This window comes from Rhinolophus ferrumequinum, chromosome 3 (genome assembly GCF_004115265.2).
Source record: "Rhinolophus ferrumequinum isolate MPI-CBG mRhiFer1 chromosome 3, mRhiFer1_v1.p, whole genome shotgun sequence".
Classification (NCBI taxonomy): Eukaryota; Metazoa; Chordata; class Mammalia; order Chiroptera; family Rhinolophidae; genus Rhinolophus; species Rhinolophus ferrumequinum.
The window spans coordinates 46979590-47001774 of record NC_046286.1 but is presented as its reverse complement, the minus strand read 5'-3'; the positions used below and the strand labels follow the sequence as shown (position 1 = coordinate 47001774).

The 22185-nt window shown below is 33.5% G+C and overlaps 1 protein-coding gene across 4 annotated transcripts in view; it reads left to right on the top strand.

Annotated features, from left to right (window-relative positions):
- The window catches only part of MAP3K7 (mitogen-activated protein kinase kinase kinase 7), a 66710-nt gene extending 47781 nt beyond the window's left edge, over nucleotides 1-18929 (top strand). For 2 of the 4 annotated variants that reach the window (XM_033102423.1, XM_033102425.1), the window contains exons 14-17: nucleotides 8018-8123; nucleotides 12841-12902; nucleotides 13590-13705; nucleotides 15821-18929. In XM_033102423.1, coding sequence (XP_032958314.1) covers nucleotides 8018-8123; nucleotides 12841-12902; nucleotides 13590-13705; nucleotides 15821-16001 — 465 coding nt within the window. In that variant the 3' untranslated portion in view covers nucleotides 16002-18929. The remainder of the gene's footprint in view (nucleotides 1-8017; nucleotides 8124-12840; nucleotides 12903-13589; nucleotides 13706-15820) is intronic. The other 2 variants (XR_004422635.1, XM_033102424.1) reach the window with 2 other exon arrangements.
- The last annotated feature ends 3256 nt before the right edge of the window (nucleotides 18930-22185 follow it).

Sequence of the window (22185 nt, the reverse complement as noted above, 5' to 3'; positions counted from 1 at the left end):
TATACCCCGTCATGTATGGATTTACTTGAATTATCTGTGACTGTCATAATGGAGGAAGTACCCTTGTAAATCCCCATTACCAACTGATACCCATTTCTTTTTACTATTTAAATTAATCAAATTTTACTTAAGCAAGAATATTATATGAATCAACATTTAATCTCTGTTTTGTGCTTGTATAATTTTAGCGACTAAGATTTCTGAGGGTTTTAAATAGCTGTAAAATGTCAGTCTAACTGGTAGCACTTGCCATAAATTCTTGCCTTATGAAAATATTTTCCCAGTCTTTCAGGTGAGACATAAAAAGAAGCAAAGCTTTATTTTTGTCTGTAAAATAACTCCCAATTTCTTTTTATAAATATAGAGATAAAGTTCTGGTAAAGATCCAATTTTTGTTCGTGTCCACTGATGGTAATTTGCCCCTGCGGTTTAAATTTGGCTTAGTATTCTTTTGCTGCCCTAAATTGGTATGTGGCATTTCTGTACTCTTGTAACCACTTTCATATCCAATCCTTGTGGTAAGTCAAGTTTCTCTATATCTCTTAAACTTTGAAGTTTATATAAGCATAGAAAAGTAATTGTAAATGTCTTGAAGGAAGGAGCAACCTAAGTGAGTTAATAATTTGAGAACATTTATGGCCATCAGAATTTTACTAGTGATTATTTTTAAAAAGTAGTTACTATAAAATAAGATTTCTTTCTTAGGAGGTTGTGAGCAGTAACATAAATTTAACCCCCAATCTAGATTTAAGAAAAAAATTGTCAGATACCTGTTCCTCTTATTTATACCTTTTATTTTTCAGGTGTTCAAAAAATACATTTATGGCTTGTTTTTAATTATTTCTTTGGTTTTTTTATACAAACATGTTAGCATATTATGTTATTCATTGAGATACCGGTTTCTTGAAATGTGAAGACTTATTTAGTTAATTTTGGATTTAAATTTAGCTCGTTAGATCTTTTCTTGTAGCTTTAAAGAAAAGACCAGTTTTGAAAGTTGACCTAAGAGTATTAGACTACTTTCTTACTTTTATAGCTATAGGAAATCTCAGGTAGAACAAATGAGTGTGCACATGAGGGGTTATCTTAGAGTTTCTTGGAAAGTAGAAGGTAAAAAGCAGTTAAGTGGCAAAGAATTCTCTTAGGACAGATATAAACTTAAGGATCACTATAATTCATACTAGTCCACATAGGATTATTTGTTTTAAGATGACAAATGTTCAGTGGTTTTTTTTAATATACAAAATCCATTTTTATATTTTATAAACCTAATTATTACTTGTACTGTATCTTGTTTAATTTCTCATAACTGATATTGAGTCTTACATGTCACAAACACTTTTTTTTCCTCTTGAACTGTTAAAAATATTAAGATAAAATTAGGTTGACTATAAAACCCTCCTCTGCTAGCACTTTGAAGAAAAATTATTCTTGTTTTACAATTGAAATTATAACTATGGTCAAATCAGTGTACTCTTTTTAAATCACAAGACTTGCTTTCAGCCAAAAAGGTTAAAAGGACTCAATAATAATGTCATAACAGCCATAATTGTTTTACCAAGGGTAGTAGCATCCTAAAAGTAAGAGTTACATATTTCATCACTGGTTCTCTTTGGTGTTTATTCTTATTCTTATATACAAAATATAAGGCTTATATACAAAAGGTATATAAGCCTAAGCCCCAGTATTTATTTGTTTGTTTGTTTATATTAAATTTATTGGGGTGACATTGGTGAATAAAATTATATAGGTTTCAAGTGTATAATTCTATAATACATCATATATGTATATGTGTGTGTATACATGTATACACACACATATACGATGTATTATATATATATTATATACATACACACATATATATATATATTGCATTGTGGGTTTACCACCCAAAGTCAATTCTTCTTCCTTGACCCCCTTTAACATTCTTCTACCTCCACCCCCCCATTCTCCCCTTACCACAAAACTGTTGGCAACCACTAAACTGTTGTCTGTTTCTATGAGTTTTAGTTTTTCTTGTTCATTTGTTGCTTTCAGTTTTATATCCCACATATGAGTGAAGTCATAATGGTTCTCAACTTTTTCTGTCTAATGTGTTTCTCTTAGCGTGATAATCTGAAGATCCATCCATATTGTCACAAATGGCAGTATTTTATCTTTTCTACAGCTGAGTTTAATATTCTATTGTAAATATGTACCACATCTTTATCCAATCATTTATCAAAGGACTCTGGTTGTTTCCATGTCTTGGTCACCGTGAATACTGCTGCAATGACCATAGGGGTACATATATCTTTACAGAAAAATGTTTTCAGATTTTTGGGAGTAGATACTCAGAAGAGGGATTACTGGGTCATATGGTAATTCTATTCTTACTTTTTTGGGGCACCTCCATAGTTTTCCATAGGGGCTGTACCAATTTACATTTCCACCAGCAGTGTATGAGGGTTCCTTTTTCTCCACAGCCTCTCCAATGCTAGTTAGTACTTATCTTGTTAATGATAGCCATTCTAACTAGGGTGAGGTGGTATCTAATTGTGAGTTTGATTTGCATTTTCCTAATACCTAGTGAAGGGGAGCATTTTTGATTTATCTGTTGGCCGTTTATATGTCTTCTTGGGAGAAGTATTTGTTCAGGAGCCCTGCCCATTTTCAGTTGGATTATTTGTTTTTCTGTTGTTGAGTTGTATGAGTTCTTTATGTATTTTAGATATTAATCCCTTAACAGAGGCGTTGTTTGCAAATATCTTCTCCCATTCGGTTGGTTGCCTCTTTGTTTTGTTGATTTCTTTTGCTGTGCAGAGCTTTTTAGTTTGATATAGTCCCATTCATTTATTTAGCTTTTATTTCCATTGCCTTTGGGGTCAAAGTCATAAAATCTTCTCTCGAGACCAAGGTCCACAAGTTTAGTACCTATGTACATTTAGTACCTACATCCATACATTTTATTGTTTCAGGTCTTATATTTAGGTCTTTGATCCATTTTAATTTTTGTGTATGGTGACAGATAGCAGCCTAGTTTCATTCTTTTGCACATGGCTTTCCAATTTTCCCAGCACCGTTTATTGAGGAGGCTTTCTTTTCTCATTGTATGTTTTTAGCTCCTTTTTCAAAAATTATTTGCCCATACATATGTAGGTTTATTTTTCACCAGTCTCATTTCTGAGTGCCAGCAGCTTATATTATCATTTTCTTCAATGAGTGTTTATTATGTGGTTATTGTATATTCAGCAGTTTCCTAAATCCTGGGGAGTATGATACAAAAGTACACATGATCTCTGCCCTTAGGAGATTATAATGCTTTTGTGAAATCACAAACATTGAAAGTAATATAAAGCATTGCTGGCTCAAGTTGAAGTTTCTGTAGGAATGGACTATAAATACAGCCAAAATTCAAAGAGAAAAAAATGTCTTTGTGATAGGGTTTAGTCACTGAATATGTTCTAAAAAAGAACTGTGATTTTGACCGAGAGGAGGAATTTTTAGGTGCTACAAGTCTACTTATATATTCTAATCTTATACTTACAACAACCCAATTATGTGCCATTAAATGAGCATTTTTACTGTATCAAGACACTTCAGATACATTATTTCATTTGTTTTTTTTTTTAAACTGATAAGGTAGATAATACTGTCCTCATTTTACTATTGACTCTTAGAGGTTAAATAACTTACCTAAAGCCACACTGCTAATAAATGGCAGACCAGAAACTCAAACTCTGGGTAGTACTGTCTCCAAGGCCTGACTTCTTACCTGTTGCTACTTCTCATCCACACTTAATAAATGAAGAGCCTAAGGCTCAGAGAGGCTGAGTTACTTGTTCAAGTTCACACAGCTATAAATGGCAGATCTGAGATTTAAACCCACGTCTCCAGAGTATTAGACTAAATCATGTGAATTTGCTATTTGACTCTTTTTGACCTATAAAAATGGCAGTTTTATATAGTTCATTTTCATACGTTCTCTTTGCACTATAGTGTATTATCCTTGAATGAACATAGGGTCAAGATTAAAAGCAGGGAGGGAAGCAAGGGCATAATTAATTGTCAGAGGAGAGAGAATCAGGTAGGGTAAACCTGCCCTTGGAGGCTCAGTAATGCCAGAGTCAGAATTTCAGAACTGATCCAATAACAACCAAATAAATGAACGTTTTGTATTCTGTATTCTGCTACGCACTCCTCATCTTCAAACATGGGTCTGGTCTTGTGTGCAAAGAACTAAGGATGTAGCAAGTATGAGCACATAATGTTGAAGGGATCCTGAGCTGGTCCTTATGGAATGGAGAGGAATTAGCCAGCAGGAGAGAAGAAGAGAATGAGCATCTTGATACATAGGGTTCCATTATAATGTGGCATTAATGAACTAAGGTTTTGGAAAGACCTGTGCAATACAGAGTTTTAAATTGTTTATGGTATAGAAAAGCCTTTTGGAATTTCTGAAGCAATTTCACTAAGCATCCAAGATGAAAGTAATATTACATCAGTTTTTCTTTTCTTCTAAATTATATTATGGTTTAATCTATGACGTTGTTATAAAAAAGCCTTTCACTATTTGGTATCCTAAATCCATTGTGCATTTTCAAGGCTTAAAATCACAGAATGTTAGCCCTGGATAGAACACTAGAAGTCATCACATCCTTAACCCAGCCTTAACCCAACCTCTTTCCAGATAAGGAAAGCAAGACATCTTGAAGTAAACTAAATCAGACATTACACCACTAATTATGGTTCTAGTTAAACTCACATCTGCTAATTTCTACTTTAGAGTACTTTATGCTACTGTATTGAACTTATTTTTACTTGATGCAATCTTTGAGTGTTTCTATGTTTACATATTGAAACTGGATGTAAGATTCTAAATGTTTGGGGTTTTTTTATGTTTACTTTGTATAACTCCATATTCTTATTTTTGAGTCTCCTATTGGGTATTCAAGAAAAAAAGATGCTTTTTAAAAAATTTTTATGAAATTCATTTTATGTCCTTTAGAGTTTTTAATACATAAAATACAAATACAGAGAATCCACGTAATATGTAAGCTATGAAACCTGATCATAAAATGAACACTCATGAACCCACCACCCAACTTAGGAAATGGAACACAATCAATTTCCGTGACTCCCCGTGTATTCCTCTCCTGTGGCCTCCCTGTCTTCCTCTCGCCAGCCCCCAATGCCTTTTTCTATTGTATATTACGTTTCTAGATTTTTTATAAATATTCTTCATCTGGTTGAGAAATTCTCTTCTCTTAAATGAAATTTAAGTTTGTTAAATGGATGTTAAGTTTCATCCAATGCTTTTTATGCAACTATTGAAGTGTTTCTCGTTTAATCTGTTAATGTGATGAATTGGATTAATAGAATTCCTAATTTTAGGTGACCTTTGCATTTGTAGAATAACTTCATACTTTTAAATTATTATCATTGCTTTTACACTGACTAATTCTATTTGCTAATATAATTTTTTGAACTTTTGACTTTTGCATTTATTTTTATAAGTGAAATTAGCTAATAATTTTTCTATATTGTCCGTGTTTATTGATCAGGTTTTACTGCCTTCACAGGATTAGTCAGGAAGTGTTTCTTGTTTTTTCTAGAATAATTTCTTTAAGATGGAAAAAATGTCGTTTTCTTGATGTTCGATAGAACTCACCTATAAAACCGTCTGGGCTTGGTATTTTCTATAATGTATAAAAATTTTGGTAATTTATGTTTTTGCAAATTGTCTATTTCACTCTGTTTTTTGTTTTTTTAATTTTATTTACTAACCACAAAATTTTTATAGTATGTCCTTATTCTTATTTCTTCTGAGAAGCTTATAGCTTGGTTCTTTTTCTAACTATGTAAGTTAATTCCTTAGCTTGTCAATTATAACTGCTTCTGATTTTTTTCATATAAATATGTAGAATTAAATATTCTCTAAGTGCTTCTTTAGTTGCATCCCACAAGTTATAGCATGATTCAAGTTAAAATTCAGTTCAAATATTTTCTAATTTACATTTTTTTCTTTGACCAATGATGAGTTATTTAGAAGTATTTTTAAATGTCTAAACATGGGTTTTTTTAAAGTTACTTTTGAATTAGTATAAAAAATGTTTTATATGACACTAAATTTTTAAAACTTTTTTGATGTTTGTTTTATAGCTCCATACATTATCAGTTTTTATAAATGTTAAGTGCTTTAAAAAAATGTGTATTTTCCGTTTTTTACTCATAGGCATAGGGTTCATATAATAGATCAAGCTTGCATTTTATGGAGTTCAGATTTTACTGGGTGAGCGTTTTGATTTTTGGTCTGCTCTGATATATCATTTACAGAGGATCATTAAAATATCTCACTGTGATCGAGAATGTATCCCTTTCTCCTTACAGTTTTATTGCTTTGTTTAGAAGCTATATAGGTACAGTCTACGTTGTAATAGGTACAGCATATAAATTTTGAATTGTTATATACTGAATTGAATCAGTTATATCTCTTTCTCTAATAATTTTTTGCTCTAAAATATATTCTCTCTAATATTAATATAGCTATATAATATTATTTTAGGTAGTTTTTGCCTGGTTGTCTTTTTTTGATCCTTTAACTTTGTTTTCTCTATCTCTGTGAATTCGGTATGTCTCATAAACAGTACTTAATCCAACCTGACAATCTGATTTTTTAACTATCTTGCGAGTGTAATCCATTTACATTTATTATGGTTACTGATAAGTATTTTTCTCTCCTATTTTTGTACTTTATTTCTCTTCTCTTTTTTTGCCTTCCTCTGGATTCAATATATTTCTCATTCCATTATTTTTCTCTCTGATTTTGGAGTTATATATATTATTACTTTTAATAATTACTTATGAAATTTTAACACTCATGCCCAACCTAAAGTTAACGTTTTTACCCTCATCCTGAACAATATAAGGATTTTTAAATCTATGCTCCTATTGTTGATGCTGTCATTATCCAGATTTTAGTACCATCTTATTTCTTTGTTTGGTAATTCTATAAATTAGTCATTGTTTCCATTATTAAATATTTTTCGTGTATGGATTCATACTTGTGTTTAGCAGTAATCCTAATTAGAACTTGGCCCTTCCATCAGGGAAAATATTTTCTTCTCCCTGAACAACATGCTTTAGAAATTCTTATGGTAAGAGTCTAGTATGAATGGTAGACTCAGTTTTTGCTCATCTGAGAATGTTATTCTGACCTCATTCTTCACATTTTTGTTGGCTAAATCTACATTGGCAATTATTTTAGCAGTTTGAAGCTATTCCTCTTTGTTCTGGCTTTTCTTGTTGCTATTGAGAATCTGTTATTCTTTTAGATATAACCTATCTTTTCCCTCTGGCTACTCTTTACTGTCTTCTATTTGTCTTTGTTTTCTAGAATTTGGTTATAATACGTCTGATGTTTAACTCAGCTTTGTAGGTTTTCTTATTTGTTCTGCTCAGGATTTGTTACGTTAGGGATGTGTTGTGTCTTCCACCAATTTTGGAAATTTTTTGTGGATTCACAGTGGATGCATTTTCTCCCCTCCACCCAGAGCCACTGCCAAGACAAATTTACTTGCTGTTTTCTTTTGTATGGTAGATTTCTTTTCCTAGTTCACTCTTTCTTGAGCATGAAGCCTTTCTTGGGTTTTAGCTTTAAGCATGGGGGTTCTCTAGCCTTAACTCCCATCCTATAAAGGCCCAGGACTTTACACCTGTTCCTCTGAGGGCAGCAGGCAGTCAAAACAAAAGCTCTAGGTTATTGGTGTTCAATATGTGTATGTATATATTTGTGTGTGTGTGTGTGTGTGTGTGTGTGTGTGAGTGTGTGTGTGTCTGAGAGAGAGAGAGAGAGAGAGAGAGAGAGAGAGAGAGAGAGAGAGAGAGATCTTAGAGGATTTACTTGGTTTTTTTGCAAGAGTGTTATAGGACTTCTACTTGACAGAAATGGAATTCTGTCCTTTGCCTTATAATGGAAATTTTTTCTTGTCATTTTTTTTTAAATTACCTTTTGTTTCTCCTGTCACGTCCTCCATAGGTGAACAGTAGGTCATCCAGTCCTAGCATCAGAATGATCACTACCTCAGGACCAACCTCAGAAAAGCCAGCTCGAAGTCATCCATGGACCCCTGATGATTCCGCAGGTGATCAGTTTATTTCCTCATTATAACTATGAAGTTGAAGTTACCATGTTTATTTTCATTTAGTTGTGTCATTAATCTTTACAAAGGTAAGCATTGTACAGTAGTTTAGATTTTCATTATCAATAAAATCAATTATTTAGTGATAAAAATGTCTTTTTTTTCCCCTTCTTCCGCCTACCCCTTCTCACCTCCCCCCCAGCCCCACTCCGGTTCAAGCCGTTGTTTCTCAGTCTAGTTGTGTAGGACATAGCTCCCTGGCCCCTGCTGGTATTATGAGCCTTGTGCTCCTCCCAGCTGAAGCAGTCGGTCGCTGATCATTGGTCGGCCATTCACAGCAGCTCACGGCAGCCCTCGCCAGCTGCCAGCCTCTCACACCGTCTGCTGGCCACCGGCTACTCATGGTGGCACACGGTAGCTGATGGCAGCACACAGCAGCCAGCATCAGCAGCAGCACACAGCAGCCCATGGCAGCTCATGCCAACCTCCGGCTGCTCCAGGGAGAGCTGTTGTTCACAATCTTAGCTGTGGATGTCACGGCTCACTGGCCCCTGTGGGAATCGAAACAGCGACCTTGGCATTAGGAGCACAGTGCTCCAACCACCTGAGCCACCGGGCCGGCCCAAAAATGTCTTCTTGAGTTCTGAGACACAGACCATTTATTTGCCCTCTGCATTTTCCCCCCCAGATGCTAAACATGTATTTTGAAGATGGTTTGTTTTGGGGTTTTCCCAAATAGGAAGATACTGTATTCCTGATACTTCGAGTCTGTGATTATCCCATTATAATCCACCCTACTGGATGATAATAGCAAAGTCATTAATCTTTTAAATACCTAATAGCAACAGAAGGTTAAAATTAATCATCTTCATCTCAGTCTTTTGTTTTAAAGATACAAAGATAGATGTACTTTAGTGAGAAAAAAATTTCTAACCATTGACTTATTTAATCATTTTTAACTGATAGGGACATTTCATTTCAGTTATGTAAATATTCTGTTAAATAGACCTTTAAAAGCCTGTTAAGCATTATTAAGGCTCCCTAATATGAATAACTAACTGGTCGAAATATTAGTATTAAAACCTAGTGATGAAATAGTTTCATTATAGGCAAGCAGGAAATTATGTGCCATAGTGGAATTTGCTTTTCCTAAGCATTAAGAGAATACTTTGATAAATACTCAGCAATATGCTGCTATAAAATTATTATTTATATGTTATGTCAGAAGAAACGATGATCTCCTAGACCTTGGAAAATTAAACCATTTGGGATTTTATATAAGATCAGCTATGTTATTAATAGTGGCAATTAAATTGAAATTAAAAAGCATTCTGTGTTTGCAAACTAAAATACTGCTTACGAGTATTTATAGATACTTGGCATGACTTAGTCAAATTCGTAATTTAATTTAAAAAATTAACTGAGTGGCTTTTCTGTGTCATGTAAGATAGAACTATGTTTAGCCAAGGGTGTACTCTCTGGTTTTAGTAAGTTTAAATTTAGTGGTAGGAAAACTCCTCTAAGTTTCACCCCCAGCACAGCCCAACTTAGGATTGTTTTAGAACTTTCACCACTACAGAGCACATGTGCAGATTTCATCATCACGTGCTTCTCCTCAGAGGCAAACAGAAATGCTCTTGACAGATTTGATCATTAATGGTCAGGTAATATCAGCTCGTTTAGGTTCTTAAGCCAACGGTGAGGGAGTACTCATCCTGACATTACAGCATTTGCCTAATGCGGGGCCTCCTGACTTCAGCCTGAACTAATCTAGACGTGCCAGTCAAATGTGGCAGATTGTGAATGCATGAGGGTAAACTAAAAAATTCTCTTTTGTCCCTCTCACTTAACTGCTCTTTTCCATTTTATGTGTGTTCCCACCTCTCCAACCTCCATCTCATTTTTTTTTCTGGGACCTAAAATACCACAAAATATTAATAGCTAGAAATTATACATAGGTCCAGGTTGCAATATCAACTGAATTTTTTTCTTTTTGCCTTAAAATTATTGCAAATGTGTGGTTATTATTTTTAAATAATGTTGAACACAATTTTAGAAGTTGTGCTGGTTTAAGTTTATAATTAATTTCAGGTTTGCACTATTTCTAAGAAAAGTATTGATGATCAACCTACTAGACTAGATTACAGGTAATAGATAGGTAAATCGTTTTTTTTTTTTGAAGGCTCTGACTCAGGAAAAAATTAAAAGCCAGTAAGTAAAACAACCTAATTATTTATTTATTTATTTATTTATTTTAGTTTAAAAGGGAGGAGGTTTCTTTGTATTTTTCAGAGAAAAATAAAGAACATAATGATTTAATAATCATAGCACATAATGAGTGCTCTTGGATTTCTATTTATAATATAGTGGAGATGGAAAAAAAAAAAAGACAGTTGTACCCAAGAACGGCTTGTAAGAGATGCGTAGACCCAGTAGAGGAAGCCACAGAGAGGTGGAAAACTCACTGAAGCTTTTCTCCTGTGCTTAGTACTTCGCGGAGATAGAAGTGTAAGACTTGGCCCATTGCTATCTGATTAGAGTCATAGTACTAGCCTCTGAAAACAAACCCATCGTGCTACATAACAAACTACTAAATTTTCAGTACAAGCTGAGTGTTTTAATAGGCAAGCTAGAAATCAGTTTGATAAGACCTGGCATAGTTTGCAACTTTGTAAAATAGTGAGACTTGTTCTTTAGTCATAAAGCAGAAAGGAGAAGACAGCATTTCACATGAAGGGAACACATGTTTAGAGAATATGAGATGGTTACAAGTATTGTGTGTTAGGGGCCAGAAAAGACATTTTGCCTAATTTAACCAGACAAATGTAAGTCTTTACATTAAGGAAATGAGCTTAGATTTGATTAGGAATTGAAACATTAAAAAACAAGCTCTCATGGAAACATCCTTGCTGCCTTGTAGCAAATATCCTTGCTGACTAAAAGCTAAATTTCAGTTTGAGTATAAGTGAGAAAATGAAATCTCACCACTTGGTTTTAGCAAAGTAGTAATAATCAATAAAGGACCTTAAGTTCCCCACCGCTGAAGGGCTTTAATTGTTTGAATAAATCTTTGGACTATTTTCTCACCCCCGGAATAAGTTGATATATATAAACATTGATATGTATTACACTTAACATTGATAACATTTAGAATATTATACTTGATTCTAAAATATGTATCAGATACAGGGTACTGATTTAATAAGATATATCAAGTATCAAAGATTTAAGAAAGATTAATAGTGGAAATGTTAAATTGAAAAAACTCAAGACACTTAATGTTTCCTATAAAGTCAAGGGGAAATCATTTTCAATCAGTTTTAATTTTGTGGAAAGTACTGGGGGAACATAGTTTGAAATTACTGTTGAGGGTAGGGAGTGGGTTAGTCAGAGAAATAAATTAACTGTATTTCTTGTTCAGCCTTTTCAGAAAAATATTTATGTTAGTATATGATTTTAGGGTAAATAAGGCCCTATTAGGCAATACGCGGTTATTCTTTATGCACTCGTTTTTAATAAATATTACTTTTTCATTCTGAAGTACAAATTTGACTATTTAAAAATGCCCTTCCTTCCTAATCTCCATTTAGTATCCGTAACAATAATAATAGTAACCATCACAGCCATGTGCTGAGTACTTACCATATGCCAGCTCTGCATGGTATTTTTTACATGCATTATCTCATTTGGTTTGATTTAGCTTAGTTTTTGGAGTTACTTGTAAGCACATTCTCCATAGCTTGAAAAAAAGCTAGATACCAGTCAATGATAAATTAGGAGATTACTGAACCATCACACTGTCTCAGATTTTTATTGCATTGGATGCAGTATCTTGCTATCATCCTGACCTTGCCTTTATCCACACCACGCTTTCAAGGAATTACTTGTCAGGAAAAAGGCCTCAACAGCACTTCACTTGTTTAGCTTATTTATTCTCTGCTAACGGTGGGAAAACAGCTCCTTCTGAAAGAAAAGTCCATATGATTTCACAGTTACCTTCTTCTGGAACTATTATACATAAATGGTAATGTTGAGGAAAGACCGTTTCATGCTCCTCATGCAAGTTGTTAGGGCAGTTTTTAAAATACATTCAAATACGTTCAAATGGAAAGCTATCCATTCAAATAGTTTGATAAAATTGACTGGTCATTTGAATGAGCCCATTTAACTGTTTTGGGCCTGACTTTGAGCCAGTTTCCATGTGTAATATACTCCCATCAATAACATCTTTCATTTTCTGCAGTGATTCTCGTTAAGAGTGTTGGGATGGGGACTCAAACTAGAATCTGTATAAACTGAAGATGGTCCATTGGAAGAGAATGGGTTTCTTGCTTCCCCCTTTTCCCTGCTAAAAAACACTAATGTTGCTGGAATTGACACAGCTTTATAGTAAACTTAGCACAAACAAGGAAAGACAGAGATACGGGTTTGATTAGATAGGGTCTGGGAAGACTAAATTTAAAATATAAAGGGTATCACTGTTTTTGTTTTTAATTAAACAAGAGCTTATAAGCTTTAATATTTAAATGATTATGGTTGCATTCTATCTGGTAATTGGATTATCCTCTGTTTACCTTTAAAATTCAAAAATAGACTTCATTACAACAATAACTTTTGTGTGTTATTTAGGGGGAAAATTGCCAATATTTCATGCATACTTTCTCCTGCTTTTTGTTTATAATAATGTATGACAGAAAATAAATGTATGCTTGAATTCCAGATACCAATGGATCAGATAACTCCATCCCAATGGCTTATCTTACACTGGATCACCAACTACAGGTAAAGGAGTACTGTACTTTCTCAGTGAATGTTTATTTTTTCCTTAGAAAAAGTTTAGAGAATTTATCTTTAAAACTGATGACTGTGTTCTTAGCTGTCATTATATATTCATTTATTTAGGCTTTTGGTTAGCCTCCCTTATCTTTTTAAAATCAAGTTAACATAAATGATTCTTTCATTCAGGTTAATCAAATTTAAAATTGGCAAATTCACGTTCTTATCCTAACAGTTATCTTAAAATATTTTAAGACTGCCAAGAACAGCATTTGTACTCTTTAATTTCAGTGCATTAAAATATAAAACTCATACAAGCTCATCTCTATGTTGTCGTGTTCATAGTGACTGAAAATACAAGTAACACACTTCAGTGTCTCCTTCTGAGTACGAGCGCTATAAACATCTTTTAGTATAATACAGTTTGGCAACCTGAAATCTAAAACCAGAGGCCAAGAGTACTCCAGTCATGGCTCTCTGTAACAACAAAGTGTTAAAACAAGCAAGTGTAAATTTAAGTTCTGAGTTAACACTGACAAAAGGACAAAGATTTTCTAGGACATGGTTTAACACTTATTTTTAAAAGATCATTACTTTAGTGCTATAAAAATACATGATAGTCACTGTTTTAACTCTCAGCTAGATATTGAGATTTGATTTAATTATGTTTTAACATTCCTGATTTATTTTCAGCCTCTAGCACCATGCCCAAACTCCAAAGAATCTATGGCAGTGTTTGAACAGCATTGTAAAATGGCACAAGAATATATGAAAGTTCAAACAGAAATTGCATTGTTATTACAGAGAAAGTAAGTTATCTTTTATAAATAAAAATGAAAACCCATTAATATTTTGAGTTTAAAGTATGTTAAGATGCAATATTATTTGAAGACATGAAAACTTTATAATTTTTAGAATTAATCATTAAGCATATTTCCAACTTGAAGATTTTATATATCTTTAAGTTTTAAGCACCCTTTGGCTATTTTTCTTGCAAGACTCAACCCTTTTGACTATATCATATTAGTACTAAGGAAAGTAAACTGGTGTTACATAAACATGTGTTTTATGTCCTTAGTTTTAAAGTTAAAAGCTGTTTCGATTTATTGTTATGAAACTTTGTTTCCTTAGGTATAGGTAAAATAATTTGATTTACTAATATTCAGTTGTGTTTTATCTTAAAAACATTTTTGTAGATATGTTCTTTCCAGGTGTATGTTTAGGAGAGTAGAATTACTTATTAGAAGGCTTTATTTCATACCTTATGAGTGTTTTTCTGGGGAGTTTTATACTCACGTGTTTTTCTGAGAATTACAGAATCTGCCCTTTCTTTTTTAAAGATATACAGTACAATTTTCATACTCCTCTATTTGTAATTCTTAAAAAAATAGTTTTCTTAAGCATGACTCTCATGAAATGTTATACCTGAAGCTGGTTCATGGTGGTAACTAAAATGAAGTGTTATAGGGAAAAAATCATGGAAACTATATATATATATATATATACATATATATATATATATATATATATACATGGTAATAGGATTCCCTCTATTAATTTTAATCTTAAGTAAATGACAGTTCTTGTTTCCTGAAATAATCATTGAAAAGCTTTCTGTACGTATGTCAAAATGAAAAAAATTGTTTCATCACAATTTACTGATACAGTGAATTAAATGAATTCAACCTAGTATCTTAAAGGTAAGGCTAGATAGAAAATAAATATAGAATCTGCAAATTGTACAACTAATTATGGAACTGCTGACACTTTATGTTTAAAAAAACACTCTATTTCTTATTTCACATATTTAACCTACACTTTCTTCATACTTTAATCATTTGAAAGAGAAGTTCTGTGCTGGAAAACAGCAAATATGAAGGGATGTGAAAACTGACAGTTTTAATCAATTTTACACTTGATCATAGCCAAAAGGCCGAGAAGCGATTTCTTTAGTCAATTTTAAACACTTACTTAAATACTACTAGGAAATCATTTTGTGGACTTTGCATTAATGATTCAGTTATATCCAGTAGCTTTACTTTAGGAGTTAATACTTAATACTCCCCCAAATGAATGGGATTTTTAAAAGTTTATCAGGCTATAGAAGATTTCGAGGGTCTTTCCTGAAAATATTTGCAAAAGTGAGTAGTTTAATAGGGGTATTTTGTTTTTGTTATTTGTTTTTTTGTTATTGTTTTTTAGTTTCAGGTGTACAAAACCATGTAGTTAGACATTTACACTCCTCACAAAGTGATAACCTCCCTCCCCCAACCTACTACCCCTCTAACATCATATATAGCTGTTACAATTCCATTGACTCTATTCCCTATGCTGTACTTCACATCCTGTGACTATATGTACATTTAAAAAGAAAAAGAAAAATGAGGGTGGTACTTTGTATTATTTTCACTGTTTTAAAATAGGAAAGCAGTTTTAAGTTGATAGAATCTATTTTAAATAACTTGCAAATGTTCCCTTAAACTACCATTTTGCACAGTAGGTAGATAGGATTTTGACTTCAGAATGTAAGTACATGAGTGTAAAAGGAGAATGTGAATAATAGTAACTTCAAGTGCTATTTTCCTATAGTCAGATAAAAGCCCTTCCCAGCCTTTTTTCTTCCTTCCTACACAAAAGGGATACCAAATGAAATTTGCTAAAACTGATTATACCATTTTATCTGTTTTCACTAATTGTCTAAGTAAAGTTACTTGTTAAAAGGATTCTGATATTTGTATGGTTACACCAGAAGAGTGGATGATAGTTTCCTTTCTAGCCCATAATTATATTTGAGTAGAGTATCTAAGATGCATAATGATAGACCCATAATAAAATTTTTAATTCATTGAGTTTCCATCATCAGCTATTAAGGTATGAATTTTTCCATCATGTAGAATATCTTATTATGTGATACTTGTTTTTAGGCAAGAACTAGTTGCAGAACTGGACCAGGATGAAAAGGACCAGCAAAATACATCTCGTCTGGTACAGGAACATAAAAAGCTTTTAGATGAAAACAAAAGCCTTTCTACTTACTACCAGCAATGCAAAAAACAACTAGAGGTCATCAGAAGTCAGCAGCAAAAACGACAAGGCACTTCATGATTCTCTGGGACCCTTAAATTTTAAAATATGCAAAGAAAGACTTTTTTTTAAAGGAAAGAAAAACGCTTATAATGACAATTCATGAGTGTTAGCTTTTTGGCGTGTTCTGAATGCCAACTGCATATATTTGCTGCATTTGTTCCTTCGTTTGTTTTCCTTTTCTCATTGTGGACATGCAATTCAGCTATCTCCTTGCATACCATGGGGGCACCTGTGACTTGAATCAGCAGCAGTTCTCAACTTCAGAACAGATGCAGTGAACCGTGGCTGTATATGCATGCTCTGTGTGTGAAGGCTAGCCTAACAGAAACGAGGTATCAAACTAGCTGCTATGCGCAAACATCATCTTTTTTTCGAGGTGGAACCTCAAGAATGATTTTGTTCTTGTATCTCATCTCAAAAAATGAATAAATTGTTTTCCAAAAGATGCTATATACCAAGTTAAAGACAGGGTATTATAAATCTAGAATAATTGGTGGTGCATTATAGAAATGCAGAGCCTTTTTAGAAATAGTTTAAAGTGAGGGCTTTGATGCCAGCATCCTTGGATCAGTACTGAACTTAGTTTCATCCATAAAATATTTAAAGGTAAGTGGCGGCTGCTGTATTTAATAAAAGCATATTTCATTAGAGTAAAATTTGACCATGGTACATTAAACAAAGTGGAACCCTTTTTTTTTTTTTAGGTATAAAGAGTTTTAAATCTATGATGAGTGTATGTGTGTTGAAAGTGAAGCTTTTATGACTCTAATATGAATATCTCTTAAATGAAATTAAAAGGTAAATGAACACTATCCAACTTAAATGATCATTCCTTCCTGCAATGATTATTGGATTGTTTCACTATATATTTGAAAAAGTGACGAGAAATAATGGAAAATGGAAATAATTACTCCAGCGAAAAGACTTGGACTTAACATACTTTTACAATACCAAATGCATATAAAACCTGGCAAATCAGGAGATTTTAGTAAGGAAGTTAAAGAAGTGATTATAAACTCATCAATTATCCTATTTATCGATATTGGAATAATTGATTTTCCTCACAAACCCATCCTAGAATGCCTGCTGCCTTTCAACACTTTTAAGGGAATTTCAACACTTATAGAGAGAGATTTTATATTGTGAACAGTAACTTTGCTACCAACTTTGGAAATAAAAATAATAATAAAACTTAATTGAAACAATAGACTACATAAGATCTATTTTTTCAGTTGTTATTAAATCATATTTTGATACCAATACAAGGTGTCTTTTAAATAAGGGTGTCATCAACCTCATTTTTATAGCATTAATGTTTTATGAAGAAAAAATTAAAAATGAAAGCATAATTGCTGTGACTATTAGAATTATATCGTGATTGTATTGTAGTTTTGCTCTGTTTCAGATAAGCAAGTTGATCTAAGAAGTTATCAAAACTATTCTTAAAAATGCTAAAGCAGGTAACTTTTTCTTTTGTTATTTTTTTCCTCTTCCCATTGAGTTTTATAATGTATTCTTTGTGTATACAAGCAATAAAGGTAAAGGACAGTTTGTATTAAACTGTGTCATTTTTAGCTTCTTCAAAATTTAGTAAGTTTCTGGTAAATAAATGTCTACCATCATTTTATTTAAATAAAAGGAGGCTTATCATTCCCAAATGATTTGATTACCTAGCTGAAAGTAATATTGGGCATCAACATATTAATAATAAAATAAAATTGGCACAGAAAATAACGGTAGACTAAGGAAAAGCATAACTCATCCATAGCATTGCTGCTTGCATGTACGTCTGTCACTCCACCACAAGGGACCTAGTCAGTATTTAGAGACTTTTCTGATTATCACAGAGCATGAGAATCCGAGTGTGGATGCTAAGGCTTGACTTTTCCATTAAGATTTAGTATTACAGAATTCAGGTTTTATTTCTCAATCATTAATGTATTTTTGCTATACATTACATACTTAAAGGGAAAATTTTTTTATTATTATTGTTATGAGTACATGCAGTCACTTCATAAAAATATCCGAATAGGTAAATGGAAAAAACTGGTAGTTTTAAGTCATGGTGCCAACTGCAAAAAAAGCCTTTGCACACTTGCGTGTTTGTTTACAGTAAGTCCCAGGGATTTTCAGCACTGTAGTTGTCCTGGACACTGAGTGCAGTTCCTCCTCACTTGGCGTTTAAGTAGTTGTGTTGCCAAGCTCGTACTTTTCAAGTCCTGATTATCCTTGATTGGAGAAAAGGAAAGCAGGGAACATTAACAGCCAGTTTCCTCAGTGTCCTCACCCATCAGCCCTTCACACAGAGATGTTAGCAAGGAGCCAACGTTTAGTAAACTCTGGGTTTAGCATTTATTCTAACCCTCATTTTGGGGTAGAAATAGCAAATAGACAAGCAAGTGGCCAAAAGGCCCCAGTCTAAGAAATTCACTAATACAATCTCTGAACAAACCCTGATTACATTTCATTTTTGCCTCCAGGGAAAGCAACAAAGCTTTTATCTAATCTAGAATGAAATATTCCTCAGCAGTAAAAATGCTTCTTGAGTCAAATAAAAATTAGTTAAGAATATTTACCTTACAGCAACACAGCATATTGAAAAAATTTGTTTAAAAGTTGTTTACAAATGTTTCACTATTTTGCTGAAGTACTCTAGAGAACTGAATGTCTTTTTTCCTCCTAGTTTCTTTTATGTTCCTAGTTTCAACTCCTGCCTATAGCCAGAGATCACAGGCTTTGCCTGTGAAACTTCTGTTTCTTTCTGTAAGTGTGTGTGGTTTTCAGCGGTCAACTCTTCTCTTCAAATGGTAGGAAGTTCTACTTCTGTCGTTCAGAGCATTTTATGTAAAATGATGTAATACAGAGATCCTTGTGTATACTGTATAATTGAAGGAAGCTTTCTAGATTTATTTTTGTTTATAATAAAATTCAGATTGTTATTCTAAACTTGTTCATAAAAATGGTGAATGACTTACCAGCAAATGAGCTATGAGGTGTTCTGCTCCAGCAGCGTATTTACCTTACACAAAATCGAATAAAAACTGAACAGTCAGTGTTCTTACAATACCAACACTGTTGTAACATAATCATGATTTTTGAGATACGGGTGATTGGCCAGTTAACACATCATCTTCAATTCAAATTTTTCGTTAAATGGGTGCTCTTCACTATCTCAGTGAATTCGACTTTGTATGAAGTACAACATGGTGTGCATTGCTAACAGATTCTTCTCATTAGAAAACTGATTTCTTTTCGTAATATATCTAAGTTATATTAAGGATTTCATTCCGTTATCAACCTACTCGCTGCCCCCCAACCAACACATATGCACATACATAGTCTTATAAACTCTACTTTCCTGGTGGTAAATCTATCCATTCATTCACTGATTCCTTTACACAGGTGTTTACTGAGAACCTACTGTGTTTCCCCCAAAATAAGACCAAACCATACCTAGCATGATTTTGCAGGATGACATCCCCTGAACATAAGTCCTAATGCGTCTTTTGGAGCAAAAATTAATATAAGACCCAGTCTTATTTTCGGGGAAACACGGTACTATAATCCAAGCTACTGTGGCTAATGCCAAGTTACATGTCCCTTTCACTCACATGGTAGGTAGATGGCATTCCCATTTCACAGATGGGAAAATAGGCTCCTAAAGGTTAAGACTTGTGCCAGAGTCTGCTTTTCCATCATCTATGCTAAGCAGAATCTCATAGAAGGGTGCTCTGTGGCCACTATTAGTCTATGATAAGAAGAGCATAGGAAAAATTTTAAATTGGTAAACAAAGGAAGGGAACATGAGGTAACTTTGAACTTGCAGGCACAGGGGCTTTATGACCACTCTAGATAGCAACAAAGTCAATACCAATACTGAGACCCACATGTGTCATTTAAACCCAAATCTGTGCTTTAAACCACTTTGCTACACTGTAATGTAAAATGCCCACTGAGTTCCAAGGTGCTTCCGTTTTCACATTCTTTGTTGGGTCAGGTTCCTTCATTCTTACACCTCCCTCACCTAAAAAATGCTAAAAATGGAAATACAAATAATGATACTGTGCGGCTTGGTCTGGAAAGAAGACTTGTTCTCCACTCTATAGGAAAGTGAGGCTTAACCCAGGTTTTTTCACTTTTTTTGGTTGTATTTTTATTTTTGCCCCATTTTTCTATCTTTGTTTTTTAATTGGGGTATATTTTTAATACAATAAACTACATCCATTTTAAGTGTGCAGTTTATTGAGTTTGACGTATGTACGCACTTGTGAAACCACCCAACAACCAAGATACTGAACACTTCCTTCAGCCCCGAAAGTTCTCTCGTGTCCCTTTGCAATCCGTTTCTTCCTTTACTCCAGGCCCCAGGCACTGATCTGTTTTCTAGAATTTTATATCAATGAAATCATACAATGTGTACTCTTCACTTTTTAAGCTTTTTTTTTCTCTCTTGAATAGTTGTTTTAATTTCCTTGAGAGGAAATTTTCATGATATTACTTGTAGTGATACTTGAAAATCTTTCAGTGTCAGTGTTTGAGGGAAAACGTAAATTTTAAGAGGCAATGTTATCTTCTGAAACATTTATGACTTTATTTCTAGTTTTTGTAGAAATTTAATTCTTTGCTCACAAAATTCCCTGCATTTGTTTGTTAAAGCAAGTCTATTTATATCCGTATTGCTTTAGGTGTTAGAAATGTGAACGGACTTGGCAAGAAGCATATTAATAGGAATATGGTAGTTTTCAACAAATATGGTTGATCAATTTAACTTTTAAAAAAAATTTTTTGCTTTCTATCTTTATTTAGATTGCAACTGCTTTTTGTTTGATCAAAATTCTAGGTGTGGGGGCTGAAAAAAATTAATATTTTTCCTCCCACCTAAGTTCTTCTAGCTGAGCTAATCATCAGATTAATAGAGACAAATTAACCAGAGAAAATCAAATGTTAATACATGTGCATGAAAAATTCACATAAGCATGAAAATTCCAAAGACAGTGAGGCAACATTGGGTATATATGACATTTTGGACAAAGGAGAGAGGAAAGGGACGAGGTGTTAGATTTCAGAAGTAAGAATGGGCGAGTTACAGGTATTTGAGGAAGAGTGAATTTCATGGCAGGCAAATGCTTGCTGGGCAACTCAGAAAGAATGGGACACGGGGTATCTAGCTACTAACAGGCCCCTGCCTGAAGCCTTCCTATTTACCATACTTAATTCAAATTAGGCTAAGGCAGCATCCTAAGGTTTCCTTCCTGAAGCAGGTTTTTCTATATGAATCTCTTAGGCAGGAAGGGGGCGGTGAACTGGGGGCAAAAGTTCTTTTTGAGTCTCATTTCTTAAAATCAATATCCCAAAAGGCAGCTTCAGGGTAGCAGAACTTTGGTCTCCTTCCTAGAAAGACTAGGTTTATTATAACACCACAGAAAAATATGCAAAACTATTTTAAATAACAATGAAAACAATCTTCAAAAAACATTTGATGTGAAATCTCTTAGGTGCTGTCAGTGGCGCTATCTGGTATAAAGGTGCCCACAGAAATAAAGATTGTGTTGGTAGATCACGTACTGCCTCCCACCAGGAAGGCCTTTTCCATCAGGGATTAGTCACTGCTCTCAGAGTGTCTCACGCCCCCTCTGCCATGCGGCTCCATCCAAACTGAGCTTCTGTTTAAATGACCTGCTCTTCATGTCAGTTTTTTCAGTGAAGATTTTCTGAGACACAAATAGTTATTTAACTTTATCTGAGTTTTGTGGTGCTTTTATATTTCCAAGTAGTGAAATGCATTCTTAATCCTGTAATGTAATGGTCAGGGATATTTTATATATGCCATACGGCAGCAAGACAATTGCTTTGAAAGCACCAGAAATTACTGAGCAAATGCTGAATATTTGTCTTCTGAAAAGCAAAAGTAATTCACAAAATTCAATTACCTTTAAGACTTCTGGCTTGTTTCTCTTTGTGGATACCTCCTATTTACTTATTACAGGAAATGACTATATTAATCATCAATTGATATGTTTAATACATTCAAGTTAAAGACTGAAGAAACCTGAGAATGGGTGTAACTTTTTATGGTTGAAGAAAAAATGGTAATATTCCCCTTTCACATTCCCTTTTGACTTTTAAGCATTTTCCTACAAAGATACTTAACTAAATATCCATCCAAAATGTGATGAGCGCATTACTTGCAAAAATTGATGGC